The 20,138-nt window shown below is 36.4% G+C and overlaps 2 protein-coding genes across 2 annotated transcripts in view; one reads left to right on the top strand and one right to left on the bottom strand.

Moving 5' to 3' along the window:
• Positions 1-13,758, bottom strand: part of LOC116177178 — a 32,320-nt gene extending 18,562 nt beyond the window's left edge. The window contains exon 1 of the mRNA XM_031496073.1: positions 13,612-13,758. The gene's annotated coding sequence lies outside the window, so the exon portion shown is untranslated. The remainder of the gene's footprint in view (positions 1-13,611) is intronic.
• Positions 13,759-17,663: 3,905 nt separating this feature from the next.
• On the top strand, positions 17,664-18,757 carry LOC116176424 (lys-63-specific deubiquitinase BRCC36-like). Its single transcript, XM_031494977.1, has 3 exons — positions 17,664-17,901; positions 17,951-18,161; positions 18,206-18,757. Exons 1-3 carry the CDS (start codon positions 17,779-17,781, stop codon positions 18,667-18,669), a joined length of 798 nt encoding a protein of 265 aa, XP_031350837.1. The 5' UTR covers positions 17,664-17,778; the 3' UTR covers positions 18,670-18,757.
• Positions 18,758-20,138: the final 1,381 nt, after the last annotated feature.

The following is a 20,138-nucleotide window of genomic DNA, read 5'->3' as shown; positions in this document are numbered from 1 at the left end:
CGCGAGAACTGCTGCAGTGACGTGGAAAATGAAGATTCATCTGATTTCAATTTTCATAAAACGCAAATTACACGCTCTCTCGACCTTCGTTTTACGTAATATACTTTTAACGAAATTCAACTTACAAGGGTCGTGTGCGTGGTAGGCAGGTGTATTTCATAAAAGTTTCTAATTTACATTTTTACCCTCGGAAAATTCGTTCAAATACATCCCAAGGGTTGAAATAAGAAGTGCCGCATATTAAGGCACTGCGTGAAAACGTCGATCGTCTGCTTGTATTGCAATTACGTAGAAAACTTATGCACTTATTCTCATTAGCGACGACACGCCATCCCTTTAGAAAGGGGTCGGTCGGGTTTTAGTGTAGTATCCACCGCTTTCACTTACACAACTCATGCATACCTTTAACCCTCAAGCATTAACTATTCATATTCTACGCCAAATTTTACTATCCCTGCATACCCGACTCTTTTAACTCGGTACACAATAGTAAAGCTGCATTTAGGGCGTAGAAACAAAACCATCAGTCCAGCGTTAGAAGAAAATAAGTCTTACTCATTCATTTACCAAAAATATAGGGGGTATCTGTAGCGAGTCTATCATCTTTGTGGCGCTTTTACAAAATGGAATAGTAGACGCAATTAGGAAGAAAGATCGGGTAGTGTTTGCGAAAGAAAATTGGTTTCGCAATGAGAAAAGACGACGGCAAAGCGTCGAGATCTCGGGAAACAGCCACATGAAAGCGTTGGTGCAATTACGACAACTTGCTCGCTGTTAAGCAGCACATAAGTGTGGTAGTTAACCGCCATGTCTTAATAAACAGCGTCTTGTTGTTGTATCTAAATGCTCGCTTATTAGTAATTGTAATAAATTAGTAGGTAGTAATAAGAATGGCTACAACAAAATATCCTATCGATTCGTCCATAACTCATACTTTGATTGAACTGAAATTTTGAAATAACGCTTCATCCGTCTATGTCCAGGTTTTTGGGATTGGAGGCTGCTATAGACATGAAATGATCCATTATACCTATTCAGAGAGAACTAATGAAAATGCGCCTTTTCAAATACCAAAAATGGATTGATAAGGACGTAAAGTACTTATTTCTGAACTTTCATCTCAGAAACTCCAGGTAGGTACAAATTAGATCTTTATCCAAGAGCGAACAAAATGCCATATGTACTGACGTAGGTCTGCTAAGTCAGTCTAAAATTTAGACACATCAGGATTAAATGCTAGTATTCGAAATATATTTTTAGGCAAACAGTTTTGGGAATTTCTATTCCGATTTAATGTGACAAAAAGTAATTCGAGTGTAGCGGTCCCTTTCCGCGCACCTTAATATGAACCAGTTTTCTTAAAGAGACTGTATTTACATTACACAGTTTCAACGCTAATAGATTTCCATAATGGACGTCGTGCTTACGCAAAATTCGTTTCACTCACGTTTTACAGCCGTAGAATTTACTGCATTTTTACTGAGCAGGCTTTGCGCACTTTGTTTTCTTTTCCTTGAGACTTCACTTAAAAATTAACAATATTTAACAATCAAAACTGTTTAAGTATTATTTCTGACGATTAACATTTTTTATCGAGTTACATTTTTTCTCTCGTGTTGGAGGCTATAAATTGAATTCAAAGTGGATGCATACATAAGTACGACCATTTTCTCTTAGTCATCTGTTATCTTGTGCATGCTTTCTAGGATTTCTCTATTCAAAGTTTGAACCGATTTAATTTTCGACTGTTATCGTATTATTCGAATAACTTGTTGATAAGGAGATGTGTTGTGTTTTTAATAGGCTTGATATGTGGTTTCTTTACAAGTTTCAGTTATAATATAATTTTACATCCATTTTTATGCAAAAGTTTAAATTTTAATGGTCATTGACATCTGTCCAATTGCGCTTTGCAATTCGGGGAATGCATCCGTGTGTACAAAGTCACTACCTTATTTAAAATAACTGCAACAAACAGAGCTTGGACCGAAAATAACGAAATTGGGCCAATGGGTCTTTTATGTTAACGTTTCTTTTATTCCGTTAATTAAGTTAGTAATTAGTGGATAATTTCTGTTCAAGGAAACAAACCAATTTAAATTTTATTTAAATTTTGAAAGTCATTAATGAGTGTTAACTTCATTACCATATTGACACATATCAATTCGATTTTGAACGTGTTATGAGTTTGGGTAAGCGAGTTAGCGGTGCCTTGTACACGTACTCAAGTGTTGATTTAGATACAAGTATTGGGGTGGTCTCTATTTTTTATTTCGTGCAAACATGACTTTTTACCGCATTTTTTAAGAAAAAAATGTGCTATTGTTTGCGTTTTGTCCGTCCGTCCGTCCGTCTGGACCCACTTCTACCGTTTCGAACTATTTCTAGGGGAATGGTACTAGAGTCCTGGAATTGTTTGCAGTAGGTAGCCTATAGCTTGAAGGTGTGCCAGACGGCCATCAAATTTCGCTATCTAAAAGGGAGATAAGATGCTGTTTTTGAAAGTAAAACGTGCATAACTTTTACATACGACAACCAATTGGTCTCAGATTTTGCATATGCAGGTCTTTAGTGGTACCAAGTTAAACTTTAGAAAATGAGGGGGGGGGGGGGTAAACACATGTTCTACCCTTCATGGTATTCTAATGTCTCATCGAAATAATTTGGTTTGTACAAACTATAACTTTCCCGTGCGACTCTTTTTCGAGACCAGTGAGTGACGGGGCCTGAAGGGGGAGGAAGGGGGGAGGGGGTTAAAAATTAATTTTATCTCTCATTGTATTCTAATTAAAGGTCTCAACGAAAGGAACAGTTTTTTCCAAACTACCGCCCTTCTTTCTGTCCTCTTATCAAAGTACGGGGTGGAGGGGAAGGGGGGAGTGGAACTAGTTTTATCCTTCATGGTACTCTAATGAGTCTCAACGAAAGGAATTAATTTATACTAACCATAGTCTTCCTCCTCGATCCCTTGTCGTGATCGGTTATAATTCCTTATATCTTAAGAGTGAATTGTCAAAGGAAAGTACCTACAAAGGGCGATTGGGACGTTTGGAAGAAATATAAACATTGGGCATTTAAATAAAATTTGATACATAGCCACTTGGAGTAAAAGAAAATTTAACACCAATTTCAAAATTTGGTTTTGCGCAAGCGCAGTGCCAACTTTCTTATTTATGGAGGGATTTAAATGAAATTTGATACATAGCGACTTGGAATAAAAGCAAATGTAGCGCCATTTGGTTTTGTGTAGGATGTGCAGTGCCAACTTTCTTATTTATTGAAGAAATTTCGTAGGGATGTTTAAAAAAAATGCGCTTTACCTTAATAATTAATAGAAGCGTACCATTGAAGGAGTTCGGGAAATTTTCAATTTTTTTCAGAATTTTGTATAAACGAATACAATTTTTTGTACATTTTTGCCGGGGCCTCTTTTAAGACGAGGCCCGTCCTAATTGCGTACCTTTGAGGCATTGTAGTTACTCCACTGCTTTAAGGCCGACGCGACGCACACTTACGCGTGGCGGAGAGCGTCGCGGCGAATCGCCTTTTTCTCCCACATTGATTTAAATAGGCAAACGCTCACTTGAACAAAGCGCGGCGTATCGGAGCGGCGCGGCGAATGAAATCAATGTGAGCGAAAAAGGCACTTCGCCGCGCGCACGTGCGCGTTCGCCTTTAGGTACACGAACGTCGAGATGAAAACGCGAGTCTTTATTTTATACAGGGTGGTGACTTGCGTAACGCATCATAGGGATTTCAATGTAAAATTCATAACATGCGATTATTGGCTCCCCAAACTGTTTTAGAGCAAAAATGTATTGTTTTTTGTAGGAAAATTTTTTTTAGATCAATCAACCGTATTAGTTTTCAATTTTTTGCATAATAAACACGGAAAATTGGAAAAATAAAACCTGCATCTTTTTCAATAATCTGCGATGCCATGGAATTTTCTAAAACAAAAATATATCTAGTTATCAATTAGCAGCAGTTCGAAATGGATTTTATGAGTGACTTGGTTACTGTCTATTTATTGTAAATTGTTATATTAGGAAACCGTTTTTAGTAATTTGGTCTTTCTTTATGTTGAATTCACTGTTTTAAATATAACACTTTTTTATAGAATTTGATTTGTTTTATAGCAGACATTCCATGGCATGACGGATATTGGCGTAGTTTTTGTATTATAAAATTCCATGGCATCACAGATTATTGAAAAAGATGGGGGTTTATTTTTCCAATTTTCCGTCTTTATTATGCAAAAAATTGAAAACTAATACGGTTGATTGACTTAAGAAATTTTTCTACAAAAAACCTTAATACATTTTTGCTCTAAAACAATTTGGGGAGCCAATAATCGCATGTTATGAATTTTACATTGAAATCCCTATGATGCGTTACGCAAGTCACCACCCTGTATACGCGGCGTCCAAGATAAGGATGTCTATCATGAATAATATATGATGGTGGTCAAATTAGAGAAAATATGCGCAAGCGCAATTAAAGAGTAATCGTGCATTGAAAAAATCAATAAACCAGGACAACAAAATTGCCGACTTTGTTTTTATTCTTTTCTGATGCTATGTGAAGATATACAACAAAATAATAACGTTTCGTTTCGGAGAAATCATCATCAGCGTTTTTTTTATATGGCCTGAAAAAGAAGTAGATACCTACTGTATTGACTATCATATTACGAATACTTAAGATATACGGCACACAAAAAAAGTTTGAACATTTTTGGTTTCAACAGGATGGTGCACCTGCGCACAATGTGCAAGGATACCTATCGGACAAATTTTCTATTCTCCAGGAAAGTTGTCCGATAGGTATTCTCGCACAATTGGGGCGTTGTATGCAGGTGCATCATCCCGTTGAAACCAAGAGTTTCCAACTTTGGTTTTTTTGTGTGCCGTATATGGTTGTATTCACAATAAAAATGCTACTCAATACAGTACTTTTTTACGGGCCATATTAAAAAAATAATGTTGATAATGATTTCTCCGAAACGAAACGTTGTATTGAAAATCACTTAACAGTCCCTTGTAAAGCTCAAAAAGTGGCAATGAGAAAGTGTTTTTTATTCTGCTGTATCTCTTCACATAGCATCAGAAAAAAATAAAAACAAAATCGGCAAATTTCAGTTTTTTTGGCATATCTTCTGAACCTTCTGGTTTTCTTCAAAACATGATAATGATAAAATTTGAAAAAAAAGCTTCCTTATCTGAAGTATTACTTCAGTTATTAACTATCAACCACAGGGGTCAAAGTACATATCATTTTCCATGCGAACAACTTTTCAATTTTTCCAATATGACGTATTGTAGTTTAGTGGAAAGTATGCACGTAACGTGAGCGGTTTTGGGAGTTTTTTGGTTAGTTAGGACCGTTGTGAAGTATTGGTCGGTGTCGCACGCTTGGCATCAAAGAAGGTTATTTTTTTACCGACGCGACGCTCTTAAATCAAGAAATAAGCGAACTGGTTTTTTTTGTGCGATGCACCTGACAAGAAACTTAATGTGAGAAGAATCGATAAACTTTAAAACGCTACAGTATTCAAAATTAGGACGAGAAAAGTTTGAAGCTTGAAGCTCGTTTACGAACGTCCTCGTTATCATAATAAGTTGCAGGTTCTAGAAAAATCGATAAATTTTCAAATTAGTTCACAAAAAAAAACTCGAAAGTATTCGGAATCACCACGAGCTGCGTAAATAGTTATCTTTCATAGATACGTACCGTCACCGTTTTTATTGAACGTAGGGGAAGAAATTCCACAAAAGAATTTGTCGTGTATACCTACATAAGTACACTTGTATTCAGCATTGAAAAAGCGCTTCTCCAGATAATTTGATCATTTGCTTTTGAAAATCCGTGCCTGCCTAAGAAATGCGGAGCGGGAGAAATTCAAGCACCCAGTGAACTCGGAAACCCTCATACGACTGAGTAGAAAACTCCGGACATACATCTTCTACACATTCTTCTTTACGTCCCTTTTTGTGGGATTTTATTATTTAGGATGAGATGCGATGAAAGAACTTAAAGGGCGCATTAAAACTTTATCTGTGTGTTAAAATATGAACGTATCAAGTACCTACCTAGACTGATTTTAATATTAGGTTAGTCATTGAATAAAAAATTATGCAATGGGTTAGTGTAATTACAGAAGGAGAGCAGTTTTGCCTACGTTTGCAAGGAAAGGAAAAGCGTATTAATCGTCATTCATTCCTTACGAACGAAACAACTTATAAAAGTTACATAATGTCCAAATGGACGAAAGTGTTATGTTTTAATTCCGACTCTCGAGGGAGTTCCAAGAGATCAAGAGATTAAGGAGCGCTTTAGTCCTGTGGGTAGCTGATGGTATATAAGCAACTTTGTTGTAGTTCGGTAACAATTTAATGGTTAAAGTGCAAATTTTAAGATCAAATCTTGTTCGATTGTGGGATTGAGACACCTTGTAATGTTACTTCTTGTAGAAAATGAATATGCAAACAAAATACCTATTCAAAATATTCAAACGTTCAAGTAGTAGGGTCCATGAAGTTAGCAGAACATTGACGACACAAATGTCGACACTAAGTGGATTTGTTAGTGCTACGTTTGTGCCGTAAAAAGTTTGCCAGCAAAACATATCGCTTGGAAATTATTTCGATTCTTCGTTCTGCTAATAGGCCAGTCATTGAGGATTTTTACCTGGAAATAACTCGAGAAGTACTAACATTTGATTGAGTGCGTAGAACTAACATTCATAAAATGCACAATTCGATACTTGCCGCCGGGACCGCCATCTTGCCAAGATGGCCGTCAAAAGCGGTTTTCCGCCGATATCTACAAAACTGCGCATTTTACGAGAAAATATATGTGGTGAGAAAAATTAAAGAAACGAAAATTTCCTACAAAAAATGTAGTTAGCATATTTTCACTAAAGTTAGCCCTTACGCAGAAAAGCAGAAATTTTTAATAATCAGATCGGGTATCTTTATCCAAATAATTCATTAATCATTTAATTAATTAATCAAATTGATTAATCATTTAGTCTATGATCAATTAATTTTAAGATTTTATTTTAGTCGTCGCCATCTTCAATGGTGATAGACATGTCAATTTTATTAGTTAAATCAATCAGATATTATATTGTTATATTCAATCCCTTTAAGCCAGCATTATGGACTTTTATTTGTTTGGTAAGTGATTATTTATGTTAATTTTACCAAAGAGCGCCCATTTTTACGTTAAGAGGGCCATACCTATAACACGTGATCTTGCACGTGACTAATTGATATGCTGCTCTAACCACACCATCACGCTCGCCACGCAAGAAAACCATGCGCCACTGTTTCTAATCGATGGGGTAATTAACTACACGGATGTTCAATTTGATTTACCGTTAAAATTTCACAAAAATTTGTCAACAAATAAGAAATTTACTTTTGCACATGCGCGAAAGAAGCTTTTGATATGTTTGAGATAATCGATCGATTTGCCTTTAGTAAAGGATGCTGCTAATGTTAAAATTTCAGTAAGATCGATCCATAAGTAACAAAGTTACTTTTGCGCATGCGCAGAAGAATACGGCCTACTAGCTTGGAAATTAATAGGTGTCGTCTCCACGCGGCAAAGACTGAAAAAATGTACGCAATTTGTCCCATTCAATTTTGAGTTATCGTGCTAAAAACAACCCGGACAACGACAACAGACTTTTTTCTGTGATGAAAACAATACTTTACTTACCCATATATGGGTGCGGAAAAGTAATATCATAGATGATATATGCGATTTATATACACTTTATATACTATTTTAAACCGCAGTAGGCGATGTGAAACAAAAGCTGATCTAGAAACTAAACTGTGTTGACATTGTAGCTGGAAACATTTTAACAGACAAAGAGTGTGGCACAAGAAAGTAAATAAAAAAATTATAGAAACTTGAGAACGAAATAAAAGATTGTTTTTCATAGCCTACTGTGACTTAAAGTAATAAAGTTTAAAAAAATCGCATAGAAAACCAATATCATTCATGGTGTGTTATATTTTTACTAGGCCGTATGGTGCAATTCAGTTTAGGCTGGAATGCGGTACTATTGGTCCTGGTTCAAATCGGTGTTCGGGCATAGATATTTGTAAATGCATAGTGGGTTGGGCTGGTAGAGCGACCTTGGATTAAACCCCGCCCACTCAAAAATAACAGCAAATACAAAATATAATTAAAATATTTAATATGCTATCTTTTTAGATTAAAATGTACAAGGTGTTCCACTAAACACAAAACACATGAGGTTAGGTCCGATATGTTTTTCCTGACTTATCTTATATATACAACGGCGGAACTTAGGGATTCTTATCTATTTCATGTAGTGCAATTGGATTTAGCAGATGTAGACTTATATAACAGTTATCCCCTGAGTTCTTTACCATTTGGAGACCCAATCTCACGAATGACTAAGTACACATGTTCTTCTCCAACACACGGAAGATCTTATATAAACAAACTATCTGCGAATGTATGGGATACAATTGCCAACAAATTAGACAATAAAGTGTCATCAAAAGCACACTATCTCCATTTGTGTGAAAGCTATAATATTAAAAACGTGCTGGGAGTTTTCACACAGTCCCTTTTTTGGTCAAACTTTTTACTATACATTCCAGAACATCTAAAAATTGAGATAACCTTCAAGGGCAATGCTTTGCGGGCAAACTTTTTACCCCACAAACCGGCAAACAAATTAATTGATCATAGACTAATTGATTAATCAATTTGATTAATTAATTAAATGATGAATTATTTGGATAAAATATACGCCACTGGTTATTAAAAAAATTTACTTTTCTGCGTAAGGGCTGACTGTAGTGAAAATATGCTAACTATATTTTTTGTAGGAAATTTTCGTCTCTTTAATTTTGCTCACCACATATTTTCTCGTAAAATGCACAGTTTTGGAGGTATCGGCGGAAAACCGCTTTTGACGACCATCTTGGCAAGATGGCGGCCCCGGCCGCAAGTTTCGATTTGTGCATTTTATGAATTTTAGTTCTACGCACCCAGCCATACAAAATTTCAGTACTTCCCGAGTTATTTCCAGGTAAAAATCCTCAATGACTGGCCTGTTAGCAGAACCTCTAAAAATTGAAATAATTTTCAAACGGTATGTTTTGCTGGCAAACTTTTTACGGCACAAACCGGTACAAACGTAGCACTAACCAATCCACCTAGTTGACCTAGTCTCGACATTTGTGCCGTCAATGTTCTGCTTCAATGTAAAATTTAGCGTCTGCATTCAGTTAGGGCAGTTGAATTTGTTTTAATGTTATTTATTCAATGGTAGTGCTGCATATAATAAAAGATAATGTGCTTAGTTGTGATTTGTAATTCTTCGCTTTATTGTAAATTGTATTGCCCTCAGCTGCTTGTAACTTCGGGTAGATAACCCTAAAATTTGCTTGTTTTTACTTCAAATGTTATTAACAAGCTCCTAGCGAGTTTATAATTTTGCGGTGTCTGTCCGTCAAGTCCGTCCGTCCGTTAGCACGATAACTCATAAATGAATGGACCGATTACGATGAAATTTTGCAGGTAGATTCTTTATCAAATGTGTAGATCGGAGTTCGTGAATTAGCAGTGTAGACCAAAAAATAAAGTAGGCCCTTTTGACATGTCCGTTATTATGAAGCGAATTGCATGAAATTCAATATGCATATAGCTTTAGCCATATAAAACACAATTCCAAAAGTTGAGCCTAATCGATCAACATTCACAGTGCCCTTTGCGCATCTCGACCATTTACAGACCGAGTTGCAAACTTTCTTATTTATGAAGGTATTTAAATGAAATTTGATACATAGCCACTTGGAATAAAAGCAAATTTAAAGCCAATTTCAAAATTTGGTTTTGCGCATGCGCAGTTCCAACTTTCTTATTTATGGAGACATTCAAATGAAATTTGATACATAGCCACTTGGAATAAAAGCAAATGTTGCGCCATTTCCAAAATTTGGTTTTGTGTAGGATGTGCAGTGCCAACTTTCTTATTTATGGAAGCATTCAAAATTTCATACATATACCTACACTTTAAATTAAAAAAAATAAAACTAACATCAGGTTTAAAATTTGGTTTTGCACATGCTATAGACATACCCATGACTCAGGAGCTCGTTTGCTATATTTGTTTAATTTATTCTTATTTTGATTTGTTTAAGATTGGCCAGTTGTTGTCTGTACCTTCAATGTTCAACCCTAGAGAGGTCGCACACGGACAGTCAGTCCGCAGTTTGAAATTTACCATAATCATTCGGTCATTTCGGCTCAGTAACCGCTGATCGACCATGTACCTACCGTAAATACCTATTACGTATGACAATATTATGCAGTATTACGTTGTGAGACAGTTGTTGGGCGTGTATGCTTGATTAAAATTGAGAAAAGTACCTCCCAGAATCGTCAGAACTAGGTCGGAAAAATTTGTAATACAGTTTTTGCATTCGAAACGGCTTATGTTTGTTTATAGTATGCTAAGTATTTGGTATTTGCTAATTTCTTCACTAGAAATAAAATGTTACTTTTCAAAACAGTTTTCAATGCAATTTTAACGATAAACCACCGTATAATAACCAAAATCGCTCTAGGTGGGCTTTATTTTAAAACGCGGACTCATGCTCCGGCACCACCTATTTAACACGATTTCTCTAGGGTTAAACTCATTTAGATTGTTTAGCATCTTCCATCTTGTGTGTATAAATCTGCATTTTTTAATGTCAATAACTGTTCCGTACGTGCAGAGGTAAATCCCGGAGTGTTAATATTACTTAGCATCATTCATCTCGAAATACAACTTTAGTTTGAGGTTACCGTATCCAGGACCTTAGATACCTTCTGGACTGGAGAAGGTCCGGCTAATTAACAATGTATTTCATGTACTTTATGTAAGAGACTTCGGAAGGTTATTTTTCACAAATGTTGTATTGAATTAACATCAGATTACTTCATGGGATTGTTAATTTTTGTATATTGTAGTTGTGATGTAAAATGCGTGTTTAGCCTTTTCCACAGTTACATCTCTTGCTTGGTCTCAATGATTCCTAATTTTCTTCGGCCCGTATTTTTGTCCGATGAGTTCTAGGGGAAGCGTTAAAGGAATTACGTCGCACGACAAGTTGAGACGATGTTTGATACGATTGTACCGTCTTTAGGGCGTTTTATAAAAGGCCCCATACACGGTACGATCGATCTGTCCGATCCGTCGTTTCAGACCGATCGAAACGACGAATCGATAGTGTATGTCAAGATCGTTAACGATTTACTTCATCAAATTGGATATCGGACATCGCAACAAAAACGTATGCAATCGTGAATATCGTAACGATGAATCGACAGTGTATGGCTCATTGCGATCGACGATTCGACAGGGCACGTATGACTTCTTAAATTATTTAATTACGATAGTTCGATTGTAAGCGATTGATCGTAACGACCAATCGTTTCGTGTGTGAGTGGTAAGCTTTGGGCGATCTATCGTCACGATATCGCTTCAGGTCGATCGTGATGACGGATCGGTCCGTGTATGGGGTCCTTTAGACGCGTTTATATTGAGGCGATATATCGTAAGCACCATGTGGCGACGATATGTTGCTACGGAAGTACATACAGAGGCCATAAAATCGGCACCACCTGAGCGGTAAGTACTCGTAGTTGGGCAAAGCGATTTGTCACGTACGATAACAATATCGTCCCAATTTTTATCGCTCAGGTCCCACCGATTTTATCGCCCGCTGTATGTAACTACGGGCTCAGTAGCAGTGTATCATCGCAATATATCACCTACGATTTATTACTTATCTTATATCGCGTCAATATGAACGCCTCCTTTGAGCGATAGTTTGATACATGTTGCGACTTTGTACTTTCGCCTCCCTTTGAATTTTACGAATTTGTTCAATCGCATCGCGTATCATGTATCCCCTACGATATATCGCTTATCGTAGATCGCCTCGGCATTAAAGTCGCCAAAAGTTGTAAACGACTCGGATCGGATCGGATCGATCGGATTTTTACTGAAACGCACAACTAATCCCTTATTTGCCGGATCTTAAAACCGAATGCTACTACGAAACTACACAGTATCCTGCAAACAGAGATACGGTTTAAAAATTGAAGTCTCCGTGTGTAACGTACAGATTCGTAGCATCTAAATATTTTGAGATTATTTTTGTTTTTAGGTATAATAATTCTTCTTCTCAATAATTATTGGCGTCTTAATGTATTGATTTTTTCAACAATTATTTGTGGAATTTATTTCAATGTTAACTCTGTTTCTTGAGAATTAAAAACATTGTTTTTCTCATGTTTAGAGTGCGTTTCCAAGTAGCACAGTATGAAGCGGCGAACAAATCTAAAATAGCAATATAATCCGAAGCGGCATGCCATTTGAAAATGCCGATATCAAGTTTCTCCAGAACTGTGCAAAAATCGCGGTCTCATATAACATAAAAGAATAGTTGCATTCAGCATCAAAGAAACTTCCTCGCTACGAGTTCTCATTCTGTACATAAAATTTGACACCAACGTGTATATTGTCCCACCATCGCTCACAAAGGGGATTTCGAAGGGGGAAGAAACGACTGCGATAAAACAAATAGTTATCTCGGAAACCATTTACAATGTGCGTAGTACTACGCGTAATGTAGGTACGCTTCTGTCTCCCTTAAGAAATGAACGCACGTTACAAGCGGACTAGAGTGTTCTGCTGAATGAAATAGCTTTTAGTGAAATGGAGAAGGAAATTTCTCCGAAATTCCGTCACCGTGTGCAATTATATTGTGTCAGACAACAAACTTAACACAAGATTAATTTGAAAACCCTCAAATTAACTTTCCCATTTGTGTACCTAACTCGTCCCAACTGAATTTTTGACCCACCCTTTATAGTAATGGTTTCGTTTCGCTTTGCAAATTCAGCAAATTTGAAGTATTTGTGCTGTACGATATGAATAGGTTTAGGCGGAAGTCTGACATGGTAATTCGCTTACAGAATATGAGTCATCTGCCTCTACTCCCAATCTGAGTGGGTGACCAACTTTCGTATAATGCAGGGGTAAATGTATTTAAATGCAATACAAAAAGGTTCTTGCTAAATATTCTAACAGAAACCAAAAATATAAATAGCTAAGGATTTCAGATTAAATGCCGTATTGCAATCTCAAAATGTGTAAGTATTACCGGAATTGAATTAAAAGAAAAAATGAAGTAAGTATATGTAGGTAGGTATTATTGCATCTGGCGATAGTCCAAATCGGGCAAAGTTTAATCTCAATCTGAAAAGATGATGCGATTTGATTTGGGTACACCTACTTTAAACAAATCTCATTATAGTGAAACGTGTGTAAGAGATTATAGTCCCTACACTATCAATTGCATCTTTCAAATTTTGTCTACTTACCTTAGGAGTGTAGGTACGACCCAAAAATGTAATGCATTTATTTTGGAGAAAATTGTAGGATTTTAAGTTTAGCAAATTATACAGAGCGAATTGTTTCAATCATAATCATGCACTACGTGCATTAATTACCGATGGCGGACGTATTTACCCTTATAAAATGACGTACCTCAAAGCGCTTACCTTCGTTTATACAGTTTCACTAGTGCTTTTATTCATAAACGTCAATAAACACGTACAATACATCACCGTCTACAGATGCAAACTTCACTACTGACGCCATTTTGGCCGACGCTTTCACTGCGGCGCGCACTGCAGAGACGTCGGTAACGTCTATTGGATGCAAACATCTATCTTATATTGAAAATTGGATCGGAAAACTCTGTAAGAGTAGTTCAATCGTACTTTCCAACTGCGCTGGAACTTTTTTCAAAGTTCTCTTTCATTTCGAAAGAGCTGTGCGTTAAAAATAAAACATATTCGATTAACCTCAATGGATCGAGTAACAAATTTACTTAGCATAAGAATAAATAATATAATGAAGCCTGAAAAGCCCCTTAGGGAGATCACGTAACAAAAGTATTTCGTTCATATCGATCCCTAAGCGTTTAGTGTCACGCCAAATTATAAAACCCGTTTTCGAGGAAGTGCCATTGATTCAATTACGATGAAATAGAAATTTGTACCTACCTAACTTTACGAAATAAACATTACCTAATGTCATTTAAATTAAAATAATGCTAAGTATAGGTATTCTTTGCATGCGTTTTGTTCTTCCCTCCGTTCAAGCACACTTCTGCGGTTTTGAACTACTTTTAGAGGAATAAATCCTATAGGTAGAATCTTTGTAGGTCAGCCAAAATGCCTTCGTCTCCCCCATGATTTATTTGCTTAGATGTTGGTTTGGAAAGTAACACGTGTACAACACTTTACGTGCGGCGACCAAAAATGTTGCATATATACCTATGCAGTGGCGGATTTACCTCTACCATAACGCTGAATAGACCCGAGCAAAAGGCGGCAAGGGGCTCGTTCCACTATTGGTCGGGTTACATTTTACTATCCGCCTCTGGCATTTGACAGACCTAAGCCAGCCGACTGCAGATTAAGCCATGATTAAGCCTCTAGCAATTTGCTTTTTGGGTTGTGATTCTATCAGCCATATTACAATTTTTTATTTATGGTTTAATTTCCTTGAGAAACATGTGAAATGCGTGGTTTAGGTAACAAAGACCGGCAGTCGCTTCTCAGCTGCACCTAAGTTGTTACATGTTGAATGTCAAATTTTGAAAAATTTGAGAATTAGTGATTTTCACACATATATATTTTGAGGATTTGAGATTTTGAAATATAAGGTTTTTGGGTATTTGAACGCTTGGGATGAATGACATTTTAAGAATTTGAAATTTTTGAATATCTGAAAAGTTGAAAAATTGGTATTTCGGGAAATTGACACTTTGGGTTTTGGAAATATGATATTTTTAAGATTTTTAGAAATTTTGAAAATTTGGTATTTTTGCATGTTTTAAATTTATGAAAACTTTTGGTAATATTGCGAATTTGAGCTTTAATGAAATTTTAAAATTTTAAGAATTTGGAATTTTTTGGAAATTTTAGGAATCAGCGCTTTTTAAGGTTTCAGAAAGTCGAAAATTTTTAGGTTAATGGCATTCGAAATTTGGTGATCAGCGAATTTTAAAGCTGATATTTTTGTATTTTGAACTTTTGTCAATTAGATATTTTGGGCATATTAAATTTTTAAAATATTTGGGAGGTTGGATTCTGGAGTTCTTGTAATTTGTATACCTGTGTACTTCGCACAATTATAGGGACAATGGCGAACTTATAACAGCTGTTGAGGATAATTTTGCAGAAAAACCAAATTAATATTTTATACTGGATTAAAAATATTATTGAAACGGTGGTAGTGTACGTAACCCCCAGGTTCTACGCTAACTTCACACTACAAGAACACAGAAATAAAGTCAACCCGGCGATAACATTGGCCACTCGAATGACTATTCCCTCCAGATCCCGCTTAAATTTGAAAGTGGCACGTGATCAATAAACATCTAAGGCAGGGCCCCCTTCTTACATTAGTTATAACCAACGCTATGACTTAAAGTACGGTTGGGAAGGAACGTGAAATAAAACACGTACCTACTGTATGAAAAGGTTGTTTAATAATTATTGTTATTATCATGAATATTGTGAAAATTCAGCAATTTAGTCGAAATAAATGCCATTGTAAGAATCAATTTTGAAAATAATAGTTCACCGAATAAAAACAGAAATCGAAATAGCAAAATTATAATTGTTTGTAATGATGTAAATGCATAACATAAAATTATAACAATATTAACAAAATATGTAGCATCTGGCTTCGAGAGGTGACATATACGTTAAAATCAAGTTTTGGGGACGATGGGTCGGGTAAGCATGTACCAAGATTCTAAACCGAAGATATTTTCTTACCACAGTCTCCGCCCCCGAGATAGATAGCTTGGTCCTCGTTCGGAGTTTTGGGCCGTCAGTTGATTGTCGAGATCAGTCCCGGTATTGAGTGTCGTAAATTTGGTCACAGTTTTTTCAATCCCTGTGACCGTCTCTTCAAGGCGAAAATGTTAATGGGCAAACAGTAAGTCAGTGCACATGCACAACATCAAACAATTCAATAATTTCCACATGTTTGAAGCAATATGATCAAAAATACACATCTCAGTTGGGGCCAAGGCCATGTAATCGAAATATAAGCACAAATTGTTCAAACATTACACCAAAAATGATCGTGATTTCAAACAAAAGGTTAACCGTATCAAACACATGAATCTGAATTAAGGTTAAATACAGTCAATTTCAAAATCAATTAGCATAGAAACGCACAAAAAATATAAAATGTGCTCCATACAAAACACAAGTACATTATAAAGAAATGCCTTAAATATCACAAAAAAACAACAACAAACATTTACGAAGCGTCGCTTTCGTGACCGACATTAAAAGACAAGTTGCCAAACGTAACCGGCATTGGTGCTCTCCAGATGGCGCAGGCAGCTTTTTCTCTCCTAAAAGTTGCGCGGTTACCGCGTCGATTCCCGAAGATGTGCTTTGTTCACATCGACTGACCTTGATGTGAACCTGAATGTGACTGCATTCTCGAACCTACCACATCGAACGATAAGTTGATCGAACGCAACGACTGGTCTACACCATTCGTTGCGTGAAAGTCATGCGCAGTTGCAGCTACAGGACGGATCTTGTATGTAACTGTTTTGCTTGGGTTATTAATACGGTGCCCTAACCTATACATTCACATATTTTCTGTGAAATAAAACATGGAATTGTTCGAGGATTTTCTGGTTATTAATAACAGTATCCATAATGCAAAAACAAAACAAAATACAAAACTGATAAATGACAGTTCAATTCTTGCCTGTGATTGGTTACCTCATAAAGTTTGTCCACGATTCGGGAATGCAGCTAAACTTGAACTTCTCCCTATCGTATACGATCATGACTAAGGCACCTAATACAGCGCCCTAATCATGACCATGACGTCATGGCAGCTGGTCACATCACATGCACATCACGGAGCATATCGACTAACTTTGGGAATCGATGCCCTGCTCTCAAACATGTGTGCCTGTGCATCATCGTAGGTTTTACACGGTGTTATAGACGTATTCAAAAGCATGGGAACTATATTGAAAAATAAAATGTTGTATTTTTTTGTTTTCATTGTTATTTAAATAATTTATTTATTTAAAAAAATATACATTGGGCTCTTCTGGTTACTTCTTTTGGTAGATGGCACTGCTAGTTTTCACGTTAAATTTAAACAGTTGTCTTTGAAAAGTAATCTATTTAAATCCAGTTTTGAAAAACAGGTTTTATTAGACGAAATCTCATGTGTACCCAGGACCACTGTGAAATTCTAAAAAAATTTAGTGATCGACTAATCGTATTTGGTAAATCTAAATGTATCTTAGAAATTCAAATGATAACATAGGCACAACATTAGGCCATGGGCACAACCACAAAGCACAGTTGATTTTCTTCGATCGACAAATAATTATTTTTGATAGGGGAAGAATTGCGGGTTAAAAACACCGTAAGCGTAGAATTGTACTATCGAAGAGTGAGCGAGGTAGAAACCGAAGAACGTTTCCAACCATACCGGTAACCAAATGCACGATGGTCTGCGGAGGAAAGTGGAATGCATCCACAAATGATTGGTTTATGCATAGTTTACGAACGCGCCCAAATTGAATGATCATAACCTAGAAATTCCGCTACCAATATTTATTTTAAATCGAAAAAGTTTAAAGTTATCGTTTGTTATAATTAACCATGTCGGAAAATCATGTATCCTTCTTACGAAAAGTATTTTTATCTGCGGATGTTTATGCAGTTTGCTTACAGCACGCATTAAGTACAGAAAAAGAAGAAGTTATGGGTTTACTGATCGGAGAGGTATGTTACCCCCTTTGAACGCTCACAATTCCTACAATAATATGTGTAGTTAGACCGTGAGAACGCATCATCGCACATTAGTGCTTGCGTAATATTACATCGCAGCGATAAGCAACCAGATCGTGTGGAAATATCACCCGAACAGCTCTGCGAGGCAGCAATTTACGCGGAGGAATTGAAACAAAAATTAAATCGACCAATGCGAGTATTAGGATGGTACCATTCCCATCCACACATCACTGTATGGCCCAGTCACGTAGGTATGTATGATAAATTACCAACCTCGTTTAATTTTCCAATTTAGATCTGCGAACACAGTCACAGTATCAGATTATGGAGCCACTGTTTGTCGGCTTAATATTCTCGGTATTTTCCAGCGACTCCGGTTCAACATACAATAAAGTCGATCTTACATGTTTCCAAGCTCGCGGAAACTCCGACGACAATATGCACAGGCGCGAAATAGCGATAGCAATCAGACCTAGCTGCTTACACGAATATAACTTAAAGGCGTTAATGGATTTGCCCAATATTTTAATGAAAGAGGTTTTAAGTGTTTCGCATGAGATTAACTACGGCACAGATGAATTTGCGAAACTGCACAATAGCGCTTTGAAGGCTTTACAGTTAACGGAGGTGGCCTCGTCGGTCACCTTACCAATGTGCGATCTTTTACAAATGAGATTGAATTCTGTGACGGCACGAATAAAGGAAGTGCAAATGATTAGGGATAAGTTAAAAGAGCAAGTGGAAGCGATGAGCAGATAATGTTTTTTAAGAATTAATTTGCTTGGTACCTATGTCTTATAATTAACATTATGATTTATCTTTTTTTAATAAATTATAGTGTCTTTTTTCTTGTATAATGGTTCAGGGGATGCAGAGCAGGATGATTTGTCTATTATCCTCATATTTTAATTTTTACCTTTCAATGCCCTGGTAACTAATTTTGAAAGTGATACTGTGTCCTCATTAATCAAACTGCATATTCGTAAAAACGCTCAAAATGTGTTGCACATGAAATTTTTTGCATAGTGATCCTTAATAACTCATAATTGAATAATATCATTGCCATTCGCGATTTACTGTAACTCCAAAATTGATGCTATTGTTCATGGATAGAACCATAATATAACACCTATGATAGAACTGAACTCTTAGGACTTAGACCATATAGTACTACATGGATTGCTATTAGCCCTATGCTTTCAATACAAAATGGGTGGTCACGGATAGAGGGCACTGTAGCCGTGCGTATGTTAAAGTCCCTAGCTAATCTAGGGACTTTAGCGTATGTGAATCTCAGGGCAAACTAAAGTCGTATGAACACAATGTTATATTCGAGGTGGAATTAACACGCAGAGTGAAGAAACACAAGTCATTGAATAAAGAAAACATTAAAACGTGATACATGGCTTAGTTTTTAGCGTATTTTCCTCAAAGTGAAAAATCGCTAATATTGGCTGCACTTTGACGTCCGTCCATCCGTCACACGTACTCCTTCTAAACCACTGAACCGATTTTGGCGATATAGGGCTCATTTGAAAGGGCTTGGTACAAGGATTCCGTGCATACCCATGGTATAATAAAAACGGTATCGCAACGCGCAATGTGTCCGACAACTGGGCACCCGATGGTGCATACCCGTAGGTTTTGCGCATGCGCAGTGTCAACAATTTGGTTTAACGCATGTGCGATGCTAACTTTTTTATTTATGAGGATATTTAAATGAAACTTTACATGTAAACACTACCTACGAATATAAGTAAAATTAACATTTTCAAAATGTTTTGCGCATGCGCAATGCCAACTTTCTTATTTATGAAGGCATTTAAATGAAATTTTATACATAGGCACTTGAAATACAAGGAAATCTAACACCAGTAACACCTTGAATGAAACTAAAACTAATATTTACAGGTTTCAAAATTACTGTTAACGCATGATGCTGTTGTTTTATTTGTGAAGGTATTCAATGAAATTTCTAATGTAGACAATGCGCAATGCTATTTACGAAAGCATTTATAAAAAGTTCCATATGTACACTTCGAATAAAAGTAAAACTAATGCCCATTTCAAAATTTGTATATGCTCCACTATTTTTCATTAAACTGTATAGACTTCGATGATAGGCGGCTCATTTGAAAGAGAATGGGGTAAGGATCTCTCATGCCTACCGGTATTTTTCCTGGTCCTAGCATTAATATTATTAGGAGGAAAATATGCTCTCGTCATTT

Source organism: Photinus pyralis, unplaced genomic scaffold, assembly GCF_008802855.1.
Source record: "Photinus pyralis isolate 1611_PpyrPB1 unplaced genomic scaffold, Ppyr1.3 Ppyr1.4_LG7, whole genome shotgun sequence".
In the NCBI taxonomy this organism is placed as follows: domain Eukaryota; kingdom Metazoa; phylum Arthropoda; class Insecta; order Coleoptera; family Lampyridae; genus Photinus; species Photinus pyralis.
The sequence above is the reverse complement of the archived record's forward strand: the minus strand, read 5'-3'. Positions and strand labels throughout refer to the sequence as shown.

Excerpts from the sequence above, each read along its gene's own strand:
- LOC116176424 (XM_031494977.1), top strand. The coding sequence starts at position 17,779 with ATGTCGGAAAATCATGTATCCTTCTTACGAAAAGTATTTTTATCTGCG. Across the intron at positions 17,902-17,950 it reads TGGGTTTACTGATCGGAGAG|TTAGACCGTGAGAACGCATC; the intron begins GTATGTTACCCC and ends TAATATGTGTAG. Across the intron at positions 18,162-18,205 it reads TGTATGGCCCAGTCACGTAG|ATCTGCGAACACAGTCACAG; the intron begins GTATGTATGATA and ends TTTCCAATTTAG.